The 18,057-nt window shown below is 40.8% G+C and overlaps 3 protein-coding genes across 4 annotated transcripts; all 3 read left to right on the plus strand.

Annotated features, from left to right (window-relative positions):
* Positions 1 to 2,602: 2,602 nt before the first annotated feature.
* LOC103985503 (importin subunit alpha-1b) lies at positions 2,603 to 9,655 on the plus strand. Of its 2 annotated transcripts, XM_018818211.2 has the most exons (12): positions 2,603 to 2,741; positions 2,821 to 3,095; positions 6,282 to 6,378; positions 6,494 to 6,585; positions 6,700 to 6,831; positions 6,973 to 7,158; positions 7,247 to 7,410; positions 7,494 to 7,572; positions 8,231 to 8,359; positions 8,592 to 8,719; positions 8,798 to 9,170; positions 9,255 to 9,655. In XM_018818211.2, exons 2-11 carry the CDS (start codon positions 2,886 to 2,888, stop codon positions 9,165 to 9,167), a joined length of 1,587 nt encoding a protein of 528 aa, XP_018673756.2. In that variant the 5' UTR covers positions 2,603 to 2,741; positions 2,821 to 2,885; the 3' UTR covers positions 9,168 to 9,170; positions 9,255 to 9,655. The 2 variants fall into 2 exon arrangements, with proteins under 2 accessions (XP_018673756.2, XP_009401503.2); XM_009403228.3 differs by lacking the exon at positions 2,603 to 2,741 and having other exon boundaries at positions 2,759 to 3,095.
* Positions 9,656 to 10,044: 389 nt separating this feature from the next.
* On the plus strand, positions 10,045 to 11,203 carry LOC135598476 (GATA transcription factor 16-like). Its single transcript, XM_065092315.1, has 3 exons — positions 10,045 to 10,516; positions 10,606 to 10,707; positions 10,799 to 11,203. Exons 1-3 carry the CDS (start codon positions 10,493 to 10,495, stop codon positions 11,090 to 11,092), a joined length of 420 nt encoding a protein of 139 aa, XP_064948387.1. The 5' UTR covers positions 10,045 to 10,492; the 3' UTR covers positions 11,093 to 11,203.
* A 1,354-nt stretch (positions 11,204 to 12,557) lies between these two features.
* Positions 12,558 to 17,864, plus strand: LOC135598017 (beta-galactosidase 11-like). Its single transcript, XM_065091543.1, has 19 exons — positions 12,558 to 12,940; positions 13,396 to 13,491; positions 13,574 to 13,686; positions 13,792 to 13,858; positions 14,004 to 14,096; positions 14,213 to 14,353; positions 14,488 to 14,582; positions 14,825 to 14,930; positions 15,006 to 15,090; positions 15,192 to 15,310; positions 15,451 to 15,618; positions 15,723 to 15,904; positions 16,114 to 16,223; positions 16,311 to 16,420; positions 16,514 to 16,621; positions 16,697 to 16,798; positions 16,863 to 17,008; positions 17,083 to 17,428; positions 17,500 to 17,864. Exons 1-19 carry the CDS (start codon positions 12,734 to 12,736, stop codon positions 17,629 to 17,631), a joined length of 2,526 nt encoding a protein of 841 aa, XP_064947615.1. The 5' UTR covers positions 12,558 to 12,733; the 3' UTR covers positions 17,632 to 17,864.
* The last annotated feature ends 193 nt before the right edge of the window (positions 17,865 to 18,057 follow it).

Below are 18,057 nucleotides of genomic sequence, written 5' to 3' on the forward strand. Positions count from 1 at the left end.
GCTCGGGTTATTTCTATTTTCAATTTTCTTTCAAAGACACCAAATTTGACGAACATGTCGATTTTTGACCGCCCGATATGGAATGAACGGCTGTGACCTTCCTATACTGCGGAATGCGAGTGGCTTTCCTCGGACGCCCGAAAAATAAACAAAAAAGCAACCTTGAAGTGATGATTTACCCAAATAAGACCTAAGCTCCGAAAACTATTCTTTTTTTCCGAATTTATCTGTAATTTTTTGAGTAAATTATGAGATAATTGTTGAGAATTTTGAGATTGATATGTGAAACTACCACTAAAGATAGAAAATTTATATTTTTATTTATGAATTAAGTATTACTTAGATAAAAGATAAGAGAAAATTATTTAAATTTATATAAACATTTGTATAGAAAACTTTCGGACACGAAAAATCTGAAATGATTTATGTTATGATATGAAGAGAGATAAAATAATATCTAAAAAATATATTAATATAAATTATAATTATATATTTAAGTAATCTAAGCTTAATTAAATATATATATATATATATATTTTTTTTTTTTATATCTCAAACCTTAAATAGTTGAGACTTATGGTTTTATCGTTGTTGTTGTATATAATATAAACTTCTTTGAAATTTTTTTAACCATCAATTGATTTTTTTTATCCAATTAGCTCAAAAAAAAATTTAGTTGAATTTTGGATCACACCCTTAGGGTTAGGGTAGACCGTAGACCTCTCGTCCACTCATGAACTTAACATTATTTTAAAAGATGAGACAAGTGAAATCAATTTAAATACATCAAGTTGGCAATAAAAAATAACTAATAGATAGATTCATGATGTTAAAATACTTAACAAAATTTGATATTATGATCTTACAAATATTAACATTGTATTATATATGTATATAAATGTACCTTCAAATTTTTAGATTTTTAATTAATAAAATTGGTTGTATGTCTATTAAATCGAGTTGTGATATGATGTGAATAACATTGATGATGCTTGAATCAACTCAACTCGGTTTGGCCTATGTGAGCAACAAGTCTAGTGTAGTAGTTAAGGAGGACTTGAATGCTTGCTCATAAATTGAGAAGAGCTTATATGCTTATTTGATAGTCGAATAATAAGGTTCGGTAAGTCTTTCAACATAATCCATCTCATGCTTGAGTCAATGATAGAATGAAAATAATAATAATAATAATAATAATAAATAATAGCTAACATTGATTACCATTACTAAATGGCCTTCTATAGTGAGTCGATGAAATATTTTTTAGATATAGGTGAAGTATTCTCTTGGTATTTGTCTCATGTCGATTGAGTTGTTAAGTGTTTGAGTCATAATCGAGACGAATATTTATCATATCATTTGTGCTCCCACTCTCTCCAAATAGGTGTATTACACGATTTCTCCCAAAGGGAGAAATTATGTGATGGGCATATTATGTGCCTTTTGATGCTTAGCATAGGGCAAATGCATCGGTAATGGGTGAGACAACATGAACTAATATAATATTATTGAGGAGTTTACGTTATGTGGTAGAGTACATCGACGATTAGTTCATCAATCCTCTTTAGACGACAGAGGGTGAACGTGATTGACCCAATATAGTGGTATAAAAGCATCCACATTAAACAATAGAGAAAATGATAATCGATTCATTACAACCACTAACTGATTTGCTATAAAGTAGTCGTGATGGCCACATCGAGTGGTATAGGACATGATGACTGATTATCAATTATTGATTTATGTTTTTCTGCTACGCATGTGATGTTGCTCGTAGATTTTCCTTCAAAACACTCTTGATGATTTTATTCACAAAAAACACACAATACATCATTCGTCCACGAATAATGAATTAGTTATCTCCGAAGCTTTTATCTTGCTCCTCGTGTTGATTGGGCTGCCATATTTTAAGTCTTAATTCTGATGAATATTTCATATTTTTTTTAATTAATTTGATATAAAATTAAATAAAAAATAGATACTAGTGTTGGTTTATGTTTGAATATTAGTATTATTAGAATTCCGGAGAAGAAGGCACTCGATTACCGTAACAGGTTCATACCCATTGTATAGTACAGATATCCAACGGTTGATATTTGATCATTTTCCACCCACGATATCTAAAGCCAAAGCCGGGAGAACTCGCGTCGGTACATGGTCCCCTGCTCCGTAAACCAATTTAACTAACATACACCAAAATAATTGGCGTGATACTATACCACTTATGACGGCACCTAAGCCGTCAGCTCATCGGACCACATTTATTGACGTCGAAAGTGCCATCCTCGATCGGGTGTTACGCGTGGCACCTGCCAGCTTTGCGAGTCGAGTGAGCGATGGTCACGTGGGTCCGCGTCGGCGGTCCAATCACAAGAAGCTATGAAAGGGTTTGTATGACGCTGTTCTTACTCTTCGGGCCTGCTTCGGAAGGCAACTCATCCTAACGTCACTCGGCCGGTCAACCACCTTGCTTGTGTCGGAGGCCTAGTGGGGCCTGTGTCGGAGGCCTAGCGGGGCTCGCGTCGGGCGGAGACTGAGTGCAGAAACGGGTGGCGACGGAATTGAGCTGTGTTGAACTGGAACCAACTTAGCCGCTAGGGTTCGGTTTTCGGCAACCAGAAAAGAAACTCTGGCCGTCCAACAGGTATATTGCACAGATCTAGAAGCATAGTCTACGCCAATCTTCCGTTGGAGTTGGCGTGCCGTAGTCCCCGGTCTCGTCATCCTTCGCTCCTATAAACGTACTCGCTTTGACGACTCCTTCCCTCTCTCCTATTGGTCACTCGATTTCACCTGAACTGCGTAATCTTCACTTTCTAGGGCTCCATCCGATCCCTTCCTGCTTTCATTATTGTCGTTGGAGTCGGTGCCTGCGGCGGGCAGAGATGTCTCTGAGGCCGAGCGAGCGGGTGGAGGTCCGGCGAAACAGGTACAAGGTCGCCGTCGATGCGGAGGAGGGACGACGGCGGAGAGAGGACAACATGGTGGAGATCCGCAAGAACCGTCGGGAGGAAAGCCTCCAGAAGAAGCGGCGGGAGGGGATGCAGGCGCAGCCATTTCCGCAGCCGATCCACGCCTCCGCCGTCGAGAAGAAGGTGATCCCCCTCTCGTCGATCCTTCAATTTAGGGGTTCGATTGGTAGATCGGATTAGTGTAGGTGTTCTAGGAAATTGGATCCGCTCGGTTAGGTTTTGTAATGGCTGAATATTTTCCCATAATTAAATAACTATAATTAATGTGTTGCCTTAGTTAATGATTAATTGACTTGTTTGTACTATAGGGTTAAAGAAATGATTAAAATTGATTATAGTGGGCAAGTTAAGAATTTAGTCCATCAATTAATTAATTAAATAATTTTAAAATTATTAATTGATGTATTTTCTAGATGTGACTTTTAGGAAGTAATTCTTTCGATACGAACCATATGAAATAAATATTGCAATTAAATAAAATAAAAATAAATTAAATATGAAAATTAAATTAGATATTGTCTTTTGGGGAGGGCTCAGCATCTCTTATAAAAAGGGACTCTTATCTTTCTCATTCCTAGTTGAGCTTGGTAGTGAGAGGATTGAGGAAATAATCTCCCCTCTCTCCATTCGTGTCAGGCAATAGGAGGATTGAAGAGACCTCTCGAGGAGAGGTAAGATTCTTTGTTCTTTTCTTATTGGTTTTATTCATTTTATAATTATTATAATTTTTATGAAATATAATAATATTTTAATTTCGAAAATTTATGATTAACAAATAATAATCATTTAATTGTAATGTTAAAGTTGTTATTTAATTTAATGTTGATAATGCTTGACTTATAATGGTCTCTTAAGCTTAAATGAATTTTAAGATATATTTAATTATTAAATTCTTATTTTTGAATTAAATAATAATTTTAATTGATATATATAGGCATATCTTTCTTTTAAGGAATTATGTAAGATTTTATGTTTAATTATTTTTAAATTTAAAATCATGAATTTATTATATTGTTTGATTCATGAAAAATAGATTTAGAAAGCTATTTAATGAATCAATATTGTATTATTGAATTTTTTTAATGAAATACTTATTATGGTAATAAAACTTGGGTTTGACCTGAGTCAAGTTGATCGGTTTGATCAACCCATGTGGTCAGGTACGGCTCAGTCCTTGTGGTCAAGAATAATCCAACTCATATGGTCGGGCACAACCTAACTCATATGGTCGGCCACGACCCAATTCATGTAGCTAGGCATGACCTAGCTTATGTGACCAAATATGGTTTAGTCTATGTGGCCAAGCACGACCGAGCCCATGTGGCTATGCATGGTCCAAACTATATGGCCAAGTACGATTCAGCTCATGTGATCAGGCATGGTCCAGCTCATGTGGTCAGGCATGACCCAACCCATGTTGCTAGGTATGACCCAACCTGCAAGCCATGCATAACTCGGTTCAATAGTAAGGCTTGGTCTAACCCGTGAGTGAGGCTTGACCCAACTTGTAAGGCCCAGCTATGTGACCACTGCAAGGTATGTTGTTGCCTCTCTATCCGGCCCCCTGCACTTCAACCCAACCTGCTATCTGAGATAGGCATGTGCAGTGCACGTCAAGGTTCGCAATACCGTACCGTACCGGAGTTTCGACCTGGGCTCGGTACCGGTACGGTACGGTATACCGCTCGGTACACCCAGGTGTACCGAGCGGTATATTCAGGCGTGCCGAGCACTGTTACAGTGCTACAGTGTCAGAACGGTAACATATGGTCCGCGTACCGGAAGTCTGGCGGACCGGTACGTACCGCCCGTACCGGGCGGTACGGACCGGTACTGCAAACCATGGTGCATGTGACCATTCCAGGGCTCAGGTGGGTCGGTTCAATCCGAGTTAACACTGTGTAGTCTAGTCCAACTTCCTCTTCTTTTATTGGTTTGAGCTCCTTAGATGATTGAACTAGATCGAATTGATTGGTTCAAGCCAATTCAGGGTGATTTCAGACCAATTTGATCGGTTCAAATCCACTTGACCTAATTGAAACTAACCAAATCCAAATTAAACCAGTCGAAGGTGATTCTAGATTGATTCAATAAGGATTTAAGACTAGTTTTGTTAGGTCCTAATTGAATTAAGTTTGATTCAAGTTAATTGGGCTGTGCTATTTAGGGTTTAGATCATTTGAAGGTTGTTAAAAAATTGATACCTCATGCTTTTATGATTTAAAAAACTTAAAAGTTATATTCGAAGTTATGATTTAAAAAATAATTAGTGGTTCTCCATTATTTTTTAGATTAAGTTGATATTAATGTGACTGCTACCTTGTGATTATATGATTATGCTGAGTGATCCACATTGGAAGTGCACCATCTGAAAGGTGATACTGGCCTATTAAGTGTGAAGCCACCAATGGATATAGTCTAGTCGGTCATACACGAAGCATAGTCTTTCATGATATTTTATCATTTCACTTCTCTGAATGCATGAATGATCATGGATGATTATGTATCTCTGCCGAGGGTAGCTAGGGAAATTTCATTCGGGGATTAGCAAGTCCTCAAATATGGCTGCTAGATGGTTCCTCCATCCGTTGTTGGGAGGAATGTGTCCCTACTTGGACAGGTGAGGGAGACCAGTCCATTTATTGCTGGGAGTGTAATGTAGGTTTTCTTCATTCGTTGTTGGGAGGAATCCATCTTGTGAAGTATGTTTCTCCGTTCGTTGTTGGGAGAGTGCACAATTGAGTGTGATATACGTGTTTGTTGCATGACTAGTATGCATGTCATCGTGATGTGTTGCATGTGATTGATGCATAACTTTGTTTACTAAATAAGAATTATTATTATTTATCTAATACATGAGTTTCATAATAAATTGATATATTGTTATTTCATATTAAATTGTTGATATGTGTATCATGAGTATTAGAAAATTTTTAATGATTTTTTTAGAGGTTACTACCAGCATATATAATTACTGTTATGTTTTTATCCTATATTTGCTTTTAAAGTATCCTACTAATTTGTAACAGATCCGAGGTTTGGATGAAAGAATTTTTCGTCACTTGTGGCCCTACCAAGAAGATGCGATCTTTTTTTTAGTTAAAAATATTTAGTGTTGTAAAGATAGGGATTTTGAATTCAAAATAATAAACAAGTCTTTTGCAAATTATGAAATTTGAAATGATGATTTATTTTTTTATAAATCCAGTGTGTGATAGGTTTTTGGATTTTGGATATTTGGATTTGGAGATCATGATAATTGCCCTTGTTTTTCTGTCATCTTTAAATGTGCTCTCTGCTAATTTGCAGTTAGAAAGCCTTCCGGCTATGGTGTCGGGTGTTTATTCGGATGATAGAACTCTGCAGTTGGAGGCAACCACACAATTCCGTAAATTGCTTTCTATAGGTATTTAACCGAATGAATTCCTTTGAATAATTTACTTTATATGATTCCTGATGCTCTATCCGAACAACTAGATCACTAATTATACTGATTGTGAGTACTTTTTTTGTTTTGTCAGAAAGAAACCCTCCAATCGAGGAGGTTATTCAATCGGGGGTGGTTCCTCGATTTGTGGAATTCCTTACTAGGGAGGATTATCCGCAACTTCAGGTCAGCATACCATTTGTTTAAATTTATGAAAACAAGGATTCGTAACTTCCATACTACCCTGTTTCAATCCGTTTCTAGTTTTGTCATACACTTTGCAACGGATCATGCTTGCAGTTTGAAGCTGCTTGGGCCCTCACCAACATTGCCTCAGGTACCTCAGAGCACACTAAAGTTGTGATAGATCATGGGGCCGTTCCAATTTTTGTGAAGCTTCTCAGTTCCCCTAGTGATGATGTCAGGGAGCAGGTATAACTTATACCAAAAAACTTTGAAAGTAGTTGTTTGAGATAGCTTAGTGTTTGTAAGAACAGCTCCATGATTTTCTTTTTGTTTTTTTTGTTGTCTGTGTCATCTTGGCTTATCGAGGTATATCTTACTGAATGGTAGGCAGTGTGGGCTTTAGGGAATGTTGCTGGTGACTCTCCAAGATGCCGAGATCTTGTCCTTGCTAGTGGCGCATTGATCCCCCTTCTGCTGCAGCTAAATGAGCATTCCAAGCTATCCATGTTGAGGAATGCCACTTGGACCCTCTCAAATTTCTGCAGGGGCAAGCCACAACCAGCATTTGAGCAGGTCTGAATTGGGTTGCATACACATCATGAAGTCTACTAATATGCTTCATAGTTGAATTGAACTTTTTTTTTTCCCTACTTATGACCAGGTTAAGCCTGCTCTTCCAGCACTTGAGCGGCTTATTCATTCAAATGATGAGGAAGTTCTAACTGATGCATGCTGGGCGCTTTCATATTTGTCAGATGGTACCAATGACAAAATACAAGCTGTGATTGAAGCAGGTGTTTGTGCTCGCCTTGTTGAGCTTCTTATGTATGTATTATGTGTCTCATGCCCTTTATGAAGATTTTATGTTTTTGTTTGGGGCTTAAACCTTATTGTGCTTGTTGTGGTAGGCATCCTTCACCTTCTGTGCTTATTCCAGCCCTTCGTACTGTTGGTAATATTGTCACTGGAGATGATATGCAAACACAGGTATTAATTAGGAGGATTAGGTGTACATATATTTGCTGTATTTTTTAGGTTTCTGTGTTCTTTTTATCCTCTAATGCTTACATTTTCTAATTGCTAAGATATTTACTAAGAAAAAGAGCATGCATTAGTATGTTGTCTCATTACCTGGCCTCTATCTCTGCAAGTATACTGCATATGATGGCTTGCAAAGTTGAGTTATTTGAACATGTTACCAGTCAGACAAATGCAGTCTGATATTCTTCGCATCCAAAATTGGTCAGAAAATTTCTGTGTTGCCAGATTTGTTGCTTTTTAATTATAATATTAGAAAAATCATTTAGTGCATGATAATCATCCTTTATTTTCGTGTCATGCTAGCGAACTTAGTGATTGAAGTGTTATGACTTTTTGCATCATGTTCACTTATTAATGCATGAGATAACATTAATTCATGATCACATTGCAGAAACAAATGGTTTATAGAGAATCATGGCAGAAACATGATAAGTTCTAACTAGCATTTCTTATTATTCAGAGTTCACTAATTTTAACAGACTAGCAATTCTGGGATGAATTTTGATTATATTTCATAACCTTGTTTCTCAATCGATCTGTATTGTGATGCTTTCTCTTCTCTGCTACATTCTTGTCTCATGATATTCATGTTTTCCTGCTTCAGTATGTAATAGATCACCAAGCACTTCCTTGTCTGTTGAACCTCTTGACCCACAATCATAAGAAAAGCATCAAGAAGGAAGCTTGCTGGACCATCTCAAATATCACAGCTGGAAACAAGGAACAAATTCAGGTTTGACTTACAACAACAAAAGAATGATAACATACTTCAGTTGTGCCTTTCCTGTTGTATAAATTGTATTGTCGATGGACTACACCTAATTTCTTGATCTTCATGTGAAAAAATGGTTGCCATTAAATCTGAAACAAAACCTCTTGTATTATGCATTTAATTTGAATCACCTTCCCCTGAGTTCTTCCCTCCATTATCAGAGTAAGAATATGTGCTATGGGATTAATTGCAGGCTGTGATTGCTGCTGGTATCATGGGTCCTTTAGTGCATCTGCTGCAGACTGCAGAATTCGAGATAAAGAAAGAAGCTGCATGGGCCATTTCAAATGCTACTTCCGGTGGTGCACATGAACAAATAAAGTATGATACATGTGTTTCACCCGTAAAGGTTTTCCAAAGTTACCTCTTAATTCAATTCTTTCTTTTATATTGTATTAGGTATCTAGTTTCCCAGGGCTGCATCAAGCCCCTGTGTGACCTCCTTCTCTGCCCTGATCCAAGGATCATTACCGTGTGTCTGGAAGGGCTTGAGAATATCCTGAAGGTCGGTGAGGCAGAGAAGAACCTCGGAGTTCCTGGAGGCACTAATCCATATGCCCAGCTGATTGAGGACGCCGAGGGCTTAGATAAAATTGAGAATTTTCAGAGCCACGACAACACTGAGATATATGAGAAATCTGTTAAGATTCTTGAAACATATTGGTTGGAAGAGGAAGATGATGCAATGCCAGGTGATACTACTCAAACAGGATTCGACTTTGGCAACAATGACCAGTCAGTTCCTTCTGGTGGATTCAACTTTGGCTGAAAGGTAGATAGCTAATCTTCAGGTGAGACTTGCTGAAAGACTATTGACATTTTCATATTGAAGAAGGCTATTATGTTTAAATTGTAGGGTCTCCTATGAGGAATGAGTGAAGGACTGTGCCCGGCTCGGGGCTATGGTTTTGCTTAAAAGTCAGTTTGTGCGAAGTGGCTACGTTGTTAGTTGGGTCCCGTTGGTCAAATCAGGCGTCCATGGAGGGACCGACAGTCGAGTTTACTTAAGATGCCATGTTTTGGTTCTCTGCAGATTTATATGATTTCTTGCTGTCAGTTTATGTATGTCAGGGAGGAAGACATGATTTTGCATTTCAGAGGTTTTTTTTTTAATATCTCATTTCAGTTTATTTATAAGGATGCCATTTCTTGCTTCCTGTATGGTGTGAGACCATGTTTTTCTTTTTTGAGTTCAGTGAAGTTTGTTCTTGGTTAGTCAGCATGAATTAATGCAATCGATTGGCTGCTGGATTTTTAGATTGTGTTTATCTAGATTTTGTATGATCTAAAATTTCATCAACTCTTTGTACCAAATTGTTTAAGTGTTCTTCTTATCAAGGTTCGCAATACCGTATCATATCGGTATTTCGATTTAGGCTTAATACCGGTACGATATATCGAACGGTACACTCGGGTATACTGTAGCACTGTTATAGTGCTACAGTATGCTACTGCGATATTACGGTACACTGCTACAGTGCTCTTACCCCTTCTTAACAACTCGTCTAATCAATCCACCAGATTACTTTCCGCCGAGTACTGGCCCATTCACCCATGGCAACTGCCCAAATGCAAAGCCTCCCCTCTCTTGGAAGAACCTTTACCTATTCTTAGACAAGTCTAAGCAAGGTTGGATTGACCTGAAAGGACGCTTCAGGTGGCGTCCTTTTGATGCTCCGCGTTTCTTCGAGGGCAGTTGTGTCGTTTCCTGATTCCTCCGCCGCAAAGGGAGGCGTGGCCGGCGGTGACCACCAGCTCGCTCCTCGCGACAGCGAGCAGGTTAACAGGCTACGGGTATCGTCGGCCCTATTACGACACGTGCCCGCTCTCGTTGATTCGACGGCTTCCCCCACACCAGGTGGCGTTGCTCCGGCCGTCGGTCGATCGCCCCCGGCGATAGCTTGTGCCGCAAGCCTTCTCATGGCACCCGGTGATGGACTCTGTTTCCCTCCACTCCGCCCTGGGAGATGATCTCCCTTAAGAGAGAAGTCTCGAAAGGGCTTCCATTCTTCATCGGAGAGGGTTCAGCTGCTAGTTCTATTGGCGATCGGCAGACGAATCATGGCCTGATGATTCAACGGATCACAGGGTAGGATGGATGATCCAACTCACGAGATGGTGAGCCCCCTCTCTTGCTCCCTGTTTCTTGTTCCCGATCGACACGGCTCGTGTCGGATTTGTGCTTCTTGCTTCCGTTCGATCTGCAGCCCTCCATGGATGCAAGCAGCAGCGACTGCCAGCTGAAGTGCTGTGCGGATTGCCGGACGACCAAAACCCCTCTTTGGAGAGCCGGCCCTTCTGGCCCCAAGGTACCACTACTGCTACTACCCCCGCTTCGACCTTGTGTTGTTCTTGGAACGAGGCAAGGCTGATCTGTCGATCTGTGACGTGTGATGCCAGTCGCTCTGCAACGCGTGCGGAATCCGGTACAGGAAGAACGGGAGAGCCTTACCGGTGTCGAATAAGAAGAAGGTGGAGATTGGCAGCGGCGGGGGTGAGGGGTTTGGGGTGTCTTTCAAGCTTCGGAAGCTGGGGTTGGGTTTGCGGGAGCAGAGATCCATGATCCAGAAGCAGAGAAGGAGGGGCATGCTGGGGGAGGAGGAGGCTGCCGTCGTCCTATGTTGTGTATGCTGGGGGAGGAGCAGAGATCCCTTGCAGTCTCTATGCTGTGTATGCTGGTGTTGTAGAAATTAGTCGAAAACAGTTTTTGTTGTGGGAAACAGCTCAGAGAGCCAAACGATAACACTCCTTCCCCATGTTTACGACAAAACACAATTTAATGACATCATTAATCTTTGCATTAAATGTATTAAGAGTGATAATTCACAATATAAAGAAGGATAAAAATGGTATGTAACCATTTTCTATGGCCGTGTATAATATCAGACCGGGAATCAAAGGAATCTCTTCCTTTATATGGGTTCAGACCGGCATTAACCCTCACCAAATGTACATTATGTTACATAATGTACCAAATGACATTATTATTTTTATCTTAATCGAACTAAATATAGACATAATGGGGTTCATCTTATACCCATGTGAAGAATGCATACTTTTAGTTTGGTATAGGAATCATTGTCTATGAATTGATAAGCTAACTTTTATATTTTAAAATATAAAATGAGCTTCAAAATCAAGCTTTATTATTATTTTATATAATTCAGGGTATTAATGATAAATTCATAAGAAATAAAGAATATGTGAGCTATGCGTTGGATCAAGACCTAAATCTTATAATCTCTTTATAAGATCATGATAGGAAAAATATTTATTTCAATTAGGGCTCCGTGATAGGAAAAAAAATATATTTTATATTAAAATTTCATCAGATTATATTAATTGAGATCGGTTATTACTTATTTAAATTTTTTTATTTTATTCTATTCCTGAGTTAAGAGTTATAAGAATCAGATAATCTTATTCGACATTAATCTTTGTGTAAGTCTTTTCTTAAAGTTTTCATCAAATTATATTAATTGAGATCAATTATTATTTATTTAAATATTTTTATTTTATTCTATTACTGATTTAAGAGTCATAAGAATCATATCGAGAATCTTATCCAACATTAATCTTTATGTAAGTCATTTATTAAACTTTCTTATGCACATTAATCATTGACATCTTTCGTATGATCAGAAGTAACATTTCTTAACAGCTAAAACTAAAGCATACAGAACCAAAGGCAGGCTATAATATAGTTAAGATTAAAGAAATTGAACAAAAGCTATGAATTTTGATGAAATCAATTTTATGACATGGAGTTTTTATTTAGAACAGAGAGATTAATGAGATCAGGATTACAGTGGTATGAGTTTTCATCTAAATCGTCCGTCTCACTACAAGTTTTAATCTCAACCATTCAATCCTAAAATCAGTTTAATGATATTTATCTTTATTTGAAAAATACGAACGGTTTAGATCAATTTTTATGGTGGAATAGACGTTTTCAATGGACGCATGGGATTTGCACTTCGAGGAAGCGAGGCTTCGTCAACGTCACCACGATTCCCGCCTCCCACATCGACCGGAGCCCAACGCTGCCGAGCAATGGCAAATGGCCATTCTTTGGACGCCTCTCCTCCCTTTTCGTGGCCTCCCCACGGCCTCCGGAGACCGAGCCTTCCTCGCCTTCCTCCCCTCTTTCCTCTCTTTAAACTCCTCGCCCCCTCCTCCCCTACCCGAGTGGGTGCATCCGGATCTCTTCCTCTCGCCCCTCTTCCGCAAAGAAGAGGGAGCGCGGCCCACCTCCGCCGTTAGCCTAGCATCACCTTCCTGCTTCCGTTCGACGAGCCAGGGCGAGACCACGTTTCCCCGTCGAGGTGAAGAACCATGGCAGCGCTGCAGGAGACCGCGGCAACGCGGTCTCTCGCGTGCTTCTTTCTCCTCCTCCTCCTCCTCGTCCTGCCCAGCACCGACGCGGCCCGCCAACTCACCGACCAACAAGGGGTGTCCTACGACGGCCGCTCGTTGATCATCAATGGGAGGAGAGAGCTGCTCTTCTCGGGGTCGGTCCATTACCCTCGAAGCACTCCTGAGGTAGAGATTGGGCCATTTTCAAGACATTGTTTAAGCTCTTGAGATCATTAGTCATCCAATTCCAAATTTTTATTAGTGATTTTAAAGCATATTGGTAACCCCAATTAAAATCATCATCATGGTATCAGATTAGGTTATGAGATCGAAGCCTTTATCTGCTCCTCTCGATTCCATCTGATATTTAATTAACACACTACAATGTCTTTCTCTAGTTGGCCTTCATCATTCGCTTGGGATGATATCAGAATGTATCCTTTCCTAAAATCTTTGATATATATTTGTGCAATGCTATTCTTTAATTCGATTACATCATGAATTTGGTTTCAGTTTTACTCATAATCCGACTTGCACATGAGGGGATTCTATAATTCAATGTAGATTAGGTCCTTTCCTAATGGTTTAAACTGTTGGGATTATTGTGGTGCTCATGAGAAGTATCTCTTCTAATTGATCAGATGTGGCCGGACATCATCAAGAAGGCTAAGGAAGGCGGGTTGAACACGATCCAAACATATGTCTTCTGGAACGCCCATGAGCCTTTGTATGGCCAGGTAAGGCTACCCGCACGCTGCCTTTGCGGAGACCAACCCATGCCCCAGATCATTGAACTGAGAATTTGATTGCTTGCAACAGTTCAATTTCGAAGGAAGATATGACTTGGTGAAATTCATCAAGTTGGTGCAAGCGCACGGGATGTATGTGACCCTTCGGATCGGCCCCTTCATTCAAGCAGAATGGAATCATGGGTGTGTAGCAGTGGGCTTTTCTTGTGCAGCTGCTTTGGCATTGTTTACATTGCTTACAAAGGCCATCAGTGTCATTCTAATGCTGTCTTCTCTGATATATTGCAGAGGGTTGCCTTATTGGCTCAGGGAGGTCTCCAACATCACTTTCCGAACAAACAACCAACCTTACATGGTAATTGCACTCTCTAATTATTTTCAGCGCCTGGAGTCAGACCAAGCATACGTGATTCGTGTGCTATCTGTATAAATGCATAAGCCAAGAACCATTGACATGTTGCTAAGCTCCTCTTGGTAAAGTTGTTGATTTGTTCATGCAGTCCCATATGGAAAGGTTTACAAAGATGATTGTGCAAAAGATGAACGATGAGAAGCTATTTGCCCCTCAAGGAGGTCCCATCATTCTAGCACAGGTTCAATTAACTCAAGATTTGCATTTCCTTCTTTTCGTGGTTGCTTCCTCATTTACCTCACTGTTCAATTATGATAGTTTACTGACTGAATCATTGCATGACTCTGAATGCAATAGATCGAGAATGAATACAACAATGTGGCACGGGCATTCCAAGGTGGCGCTGATTACATTCAGTGGGCCGGTAACATGGCTGTTGGGCTCAACGTCGGAGTCCCATGGGTGATGTGCAAACAGAACAATGCTCCTGGTCCAGTGGTATGTTCTTTCAATTGGATTCAATTTGGTGAAATTTTAGATTAATGATACCGATGGATGCTAAAAAAATTCACAGTTGTAAAGATGAATGACCATGTAGTTGTCTGATCCAATTACCATCGTGTCACATGTAGATCAACGCATGCAATGGAAGGAACTGTGGAGATACTTTTGCAGGGCCTAACCATCCGAGCAAGCCTGCCTTGTGGACTGAAAACTGGACTGCTCAGTAAGTTTGCATTCGGTATCGATTCTGTTCAATTCCTGTCACTCCAGTGAACACACAAAAATGTGATTTTCAGAAGAAAAAAACAACTACTAGAACAAATATTATCTCTAAAATGGTCTGCATCATTGCAGAAATGAATCTGATTTGAGTGCCTTAGATTTTAAGTAGCTCCTTCATTTTGACACACGGGAATCTGATTTTGGTTTTGCATTGTGCTAAAAAATCCTTTCTGATTATTTCAGATATAGAGTATTTGGTGACCCACCATCTCAAAGATCAGCAGAGGATCTGGCATACTCTGTGGCACGCTTCTTCTCAAAGAATGGCACACTCACAAACTATTACATGGTATGGAGTTTTGCTCTGAAATCATGTCTAATATAAGAATAAACATGTAATCCTCTAACATCTGGCTGTATTCAGTATCATGGAGGAACCAATTTTGGGAGGACTGGTGCTGCCTTTGTGATGACTAGATACTATGATGAAGCCCCACTCGATGAATATGGTCAGATTCCAGGAACCTTCATCCCTGATCTCTTTGTCCTTTTGGTTTCCTTGTCTAACTCATTCTGAAATCATTCTTTCTACCGCTTTATCATGATTCAGGTTTGCAGAAAGAGCCCAAATGGGGCCATCTGAAGGACTTACATAATGCGCTGAAGTTGTGCAGGAAGGGATTGCTATGGGGGACTCCTTCTGTCCAAAAATTTGATGCTGGTTTTGAGGTAAGCAGAGTGACATTTATCAAGCTCAATCAGCACTTGGATCCTATTCACCTTTAGAGAAGAGTTGGATCTGATGACTGAAGTACTTGCCTAATGAACAAACTGTGTTGCTGCAATAAGATGAGTTCTTGGACTTGCAGGCTAGATTGTATGAGATACCTGAGAGTAAAGTTTGTGTTGCCTTCCTAACAAATACCAATGCGAAAAAGGATGGTGTTGTGAATTTCCGAGGTGTGGAGTACTATCTGCCTCGCCACTCCATCAGCATCCTCCCAGACTGTAAGACCGTTGTGTTCAACAGTCAGCAGGTAAACAGAACACGAATACCATGCACCATATTCTTCTGCAGCAATACTATCAAGAACCAGCGACAGAATATTGCCAGTAGCGTAACTTTTGTGCATTTTGACAGGTTAATTCTCAGCACAATGCCAGGACATTTGACGTAGCGAAGGCGACAAAGGAGAACAACCAGTGGCAGATGTACACAGAGCATATTCCAACCACCCGTGATGCCAATGTCTCAGCAAAAGGGCCCCTGGAACTTCTGAACATGACCAAGGACACCACAGATTATCTCTGGTACACAACAAGGTAACTGTAACCTTAACCTCAAGAGACTGGAGATGGTTTGGATGCCATCAAATTAAGCATATCGAAATCCTTTGATTGGATTTCCTGTCTGAAAGACCATTCAGATTACTTCAAGAATGTTAATCCTATGCGTGCTGTCGCTAACGTGACTAACTGTTAGCTGAATGCTATGTAATTAGTGATCATTTTCTCTCCTCATAAAAATTCAGCTTCAAGTTGGACGACGATGATTTACCTATGCGACATGACATCCGCCCTGTGCTCCAAGTATCAAACCTTGGCCATGCTATGCATGCCTTTGTGAATGGCAAATTCATAGGTATCATCTTTTTGTTCCTCAACAACCAATTCTGGGAAACACCATGATGCGTCTTCTAACGATGTTCGTATCTGATACTTGTTTCAGGATCTGGACATGGGACCAAAATCGAGAAGAGTTTTGTCTTCCAGAAGCCGATGGATCTGAAAGCAGGAGTCAACCAGATAGCCATTCTGGGATTGACAGTAGGATTGCCGGTAAAATCCATATCGAAAACAGGATGAACTAGATTGCATGACAAAGCATGATTATGTCTTACTGATTCAAGTTTTGATGGTTCCTCCATGAAGGATAGTGGAGCATACTTGGAACACAGGCTTTCTGGTGTTCATACCGTCGTCATCCAAGGTCTCAATGCCGGCACATTGGATCTGTCGCAGAATCTGTGGAGGCACCAGGTACATGAAGAACCGTGCAACCTTATAGTTTCCGGAGTCAAAACTGTAAATTGAGTTGGATTTCTCGCCCTACAGGTTGGATTGACCGGAGAGAATCTGGGCATTTTCGATGAGCAAAGAGCGAACGCTGTCAAGTGGGAGGAGGCTCAGAGTGACACTGCAGTCACATGGTACAAGGTAAACGATGAGATGATCCTTGTTCGATCACAGTAGACCGTGCTTGACATGAGGTCCTTCCCAGAGATACTTCGATGCTCCTTCGGGGAACGACCCGGTCGCCGTGGACATGAACTCCATGGGGAAAGGACAGGTGTGGATCAATGGCGAAAGCATCGGTCGCTTCTGGGTCTCCTACCTCAGTCCTCTCGGCAAGGCTTCTCAGTCAATGTAAGTCATCATCATCAAGCTCTTAGTCGCCATGCACAAACAAGCTCACAGTGTTAAGACGCTGCATGTTGCAGCTACCACGTGCCGCGGTCGTTCCTGAAGCCGAAGAACAACCTGATGGTCGTCTTCGAGGAGCACGGGGGGAAGCCGAAGGACATTGTGATCCTAACGGTGAAGCGGGACAACATCTGCACCTTCGTGTCGGCACAGCACCCGGCGCAGATCGGGACGTGGTCGAGGGAGGACAGCCAGATCCGGAGCGTCGTGGGCGACGCCAAGCCGGAGGCCCGCCTCAAGTGCGGGGAGAAGAAGGTGATCCGCTCCATCGTCTTCGCTAGCTTCGGGAACCCCGACGGCATGTGCGGCAACTTCACCGTTGGCAGCTGCCACACGCAGCAGGCCAAGAGCGTGGTCGAGAAGGTAATGGTCTCCATGGAAGCCACCAACGCCAGCTTGTTCTCCCACTGACTCGTACTGTTCCGCCATGGCAGGCCTGCTTGGGGAAGGAGTCCTGCGCACTGCCGGTCTCGGCGGAGGCATACGGCGCGGACGCTGCGTGCCCGGGGACGACGGCCACTCTCGCAGTCCAGGCCAAGTGCGCCCGGAAGAGCAAGAAGGATTGATCTCTGCGGTCTCATCGAGTGCAGATGGAGAGTGTTGCTGATAGTACCACCATGAACAGTCGATCTGATGGAATCTTGAGGACTTAGTCTTCCTTGTCGAGATGGAGATGGAGATGATGATGATTCGTGAGCTTGCTTTGTCTCGGTAGCAAGTGTAGTCTTGTGTACTACGCTACTAATTTGGAGATCTTTATTATAATGGTTAATGAAATCTCTCGGTGACACGTACGACTTTTGATGCATTCGACTCATTAGTTATTCGATCAAGTCGAATCGTGATATTTGTTATCAAATAATTGATTGATATCATAATCGATCTAGTATTTAAAAAAATAAAAAAAAATAAATATTTAAAATTATTAAAACTTTGTGTAAATGTGGATCCAAGAAGTCAATCAATCGAAACTCTTACAATTGTTAATTTAT

This window comes from Musa acuminata, chromosome BXJ2-1 (assembly GCF_036884655.1).
Source record: "Musa acuminata AAA Group cultivar baxijiao chromosome BXJ2-1, Cavendish_Baxijiao_AAA, whole genome shotgun sequence".
Taxonomy (NCBI): domain Eukaryota; kingdom Viridiplantae; phylum Streptophyta; class Magnoliopsida; order Zingiberales; family Musaceae; genus Musa; species Musa acuminata.

Excerpts from the sequence above, each read along its gene's own strand:
- LOC103985503 (XM_018818211.2), top strand. The coding sequence starts at position 2,886 with ATGTCTCTGAGGCCGAGCGAGCGGGTGGAGGTCCGGCGAAACAGGTAC. Across the intron at positions 6,379-6,493 it reads CCGTAAATTGCTTTCTATAG|AAAGAAACCCTCCAATCGAG; the intron begins GTATTTAACCGA and ends TTGTTTTGTCAG. Across the intron at positions 6,586-6,699 it reads AGGATTATCCGCAACTTCAG|TTTGAAGCTGCTTGGGCCCT; the intron begins GTCAGCATACCA and ends TCATGCTTGCAG.
- LOC135598476 (XM_065092315.1), top strand. The coding sequence starts at position 10,493 with ATGGATGATCCAACTCACGAGATG. Across the intron at positions 10,517-10,605 it reads ATGATCCAACTCACGAGATG|CCCTCCATGGATGCAAGCAG; the intron begins GTGAGCCCCCTC and ends TTCGATCTGCAG. Across the intron at positions 10,708-10,798 it reads CCGGCCCTTCTGGCCCCAAG|TCGCTCTGCAACGCGTGCGG; the intron begins GTACCACTACTG and ends GTGTGATGCCAG.
- LOC135598017 (XM_065091543.1), top strand. The coding sequence starts at position 12,734 with ATGGCAGCGCTGCAGGAGACCGCGGCAACGCGGTCTCTCGCGTGCTTC. Across the intron at positions 16,224-16,310 it reads TGTGAATGGCAAATTCATAG|GATCTGGACATGGGACCAAA; the intron begins GTATCATCTTTT and ends TACTTGTTTCAG. Across the intron at positions 16,421-16,513 it reads GATTGACAGTAGGATTGCCG|GATAGTGGAGCATACTTGGA; the intron begins GTAAAATCCATA and ends TCCTCCATGAAG.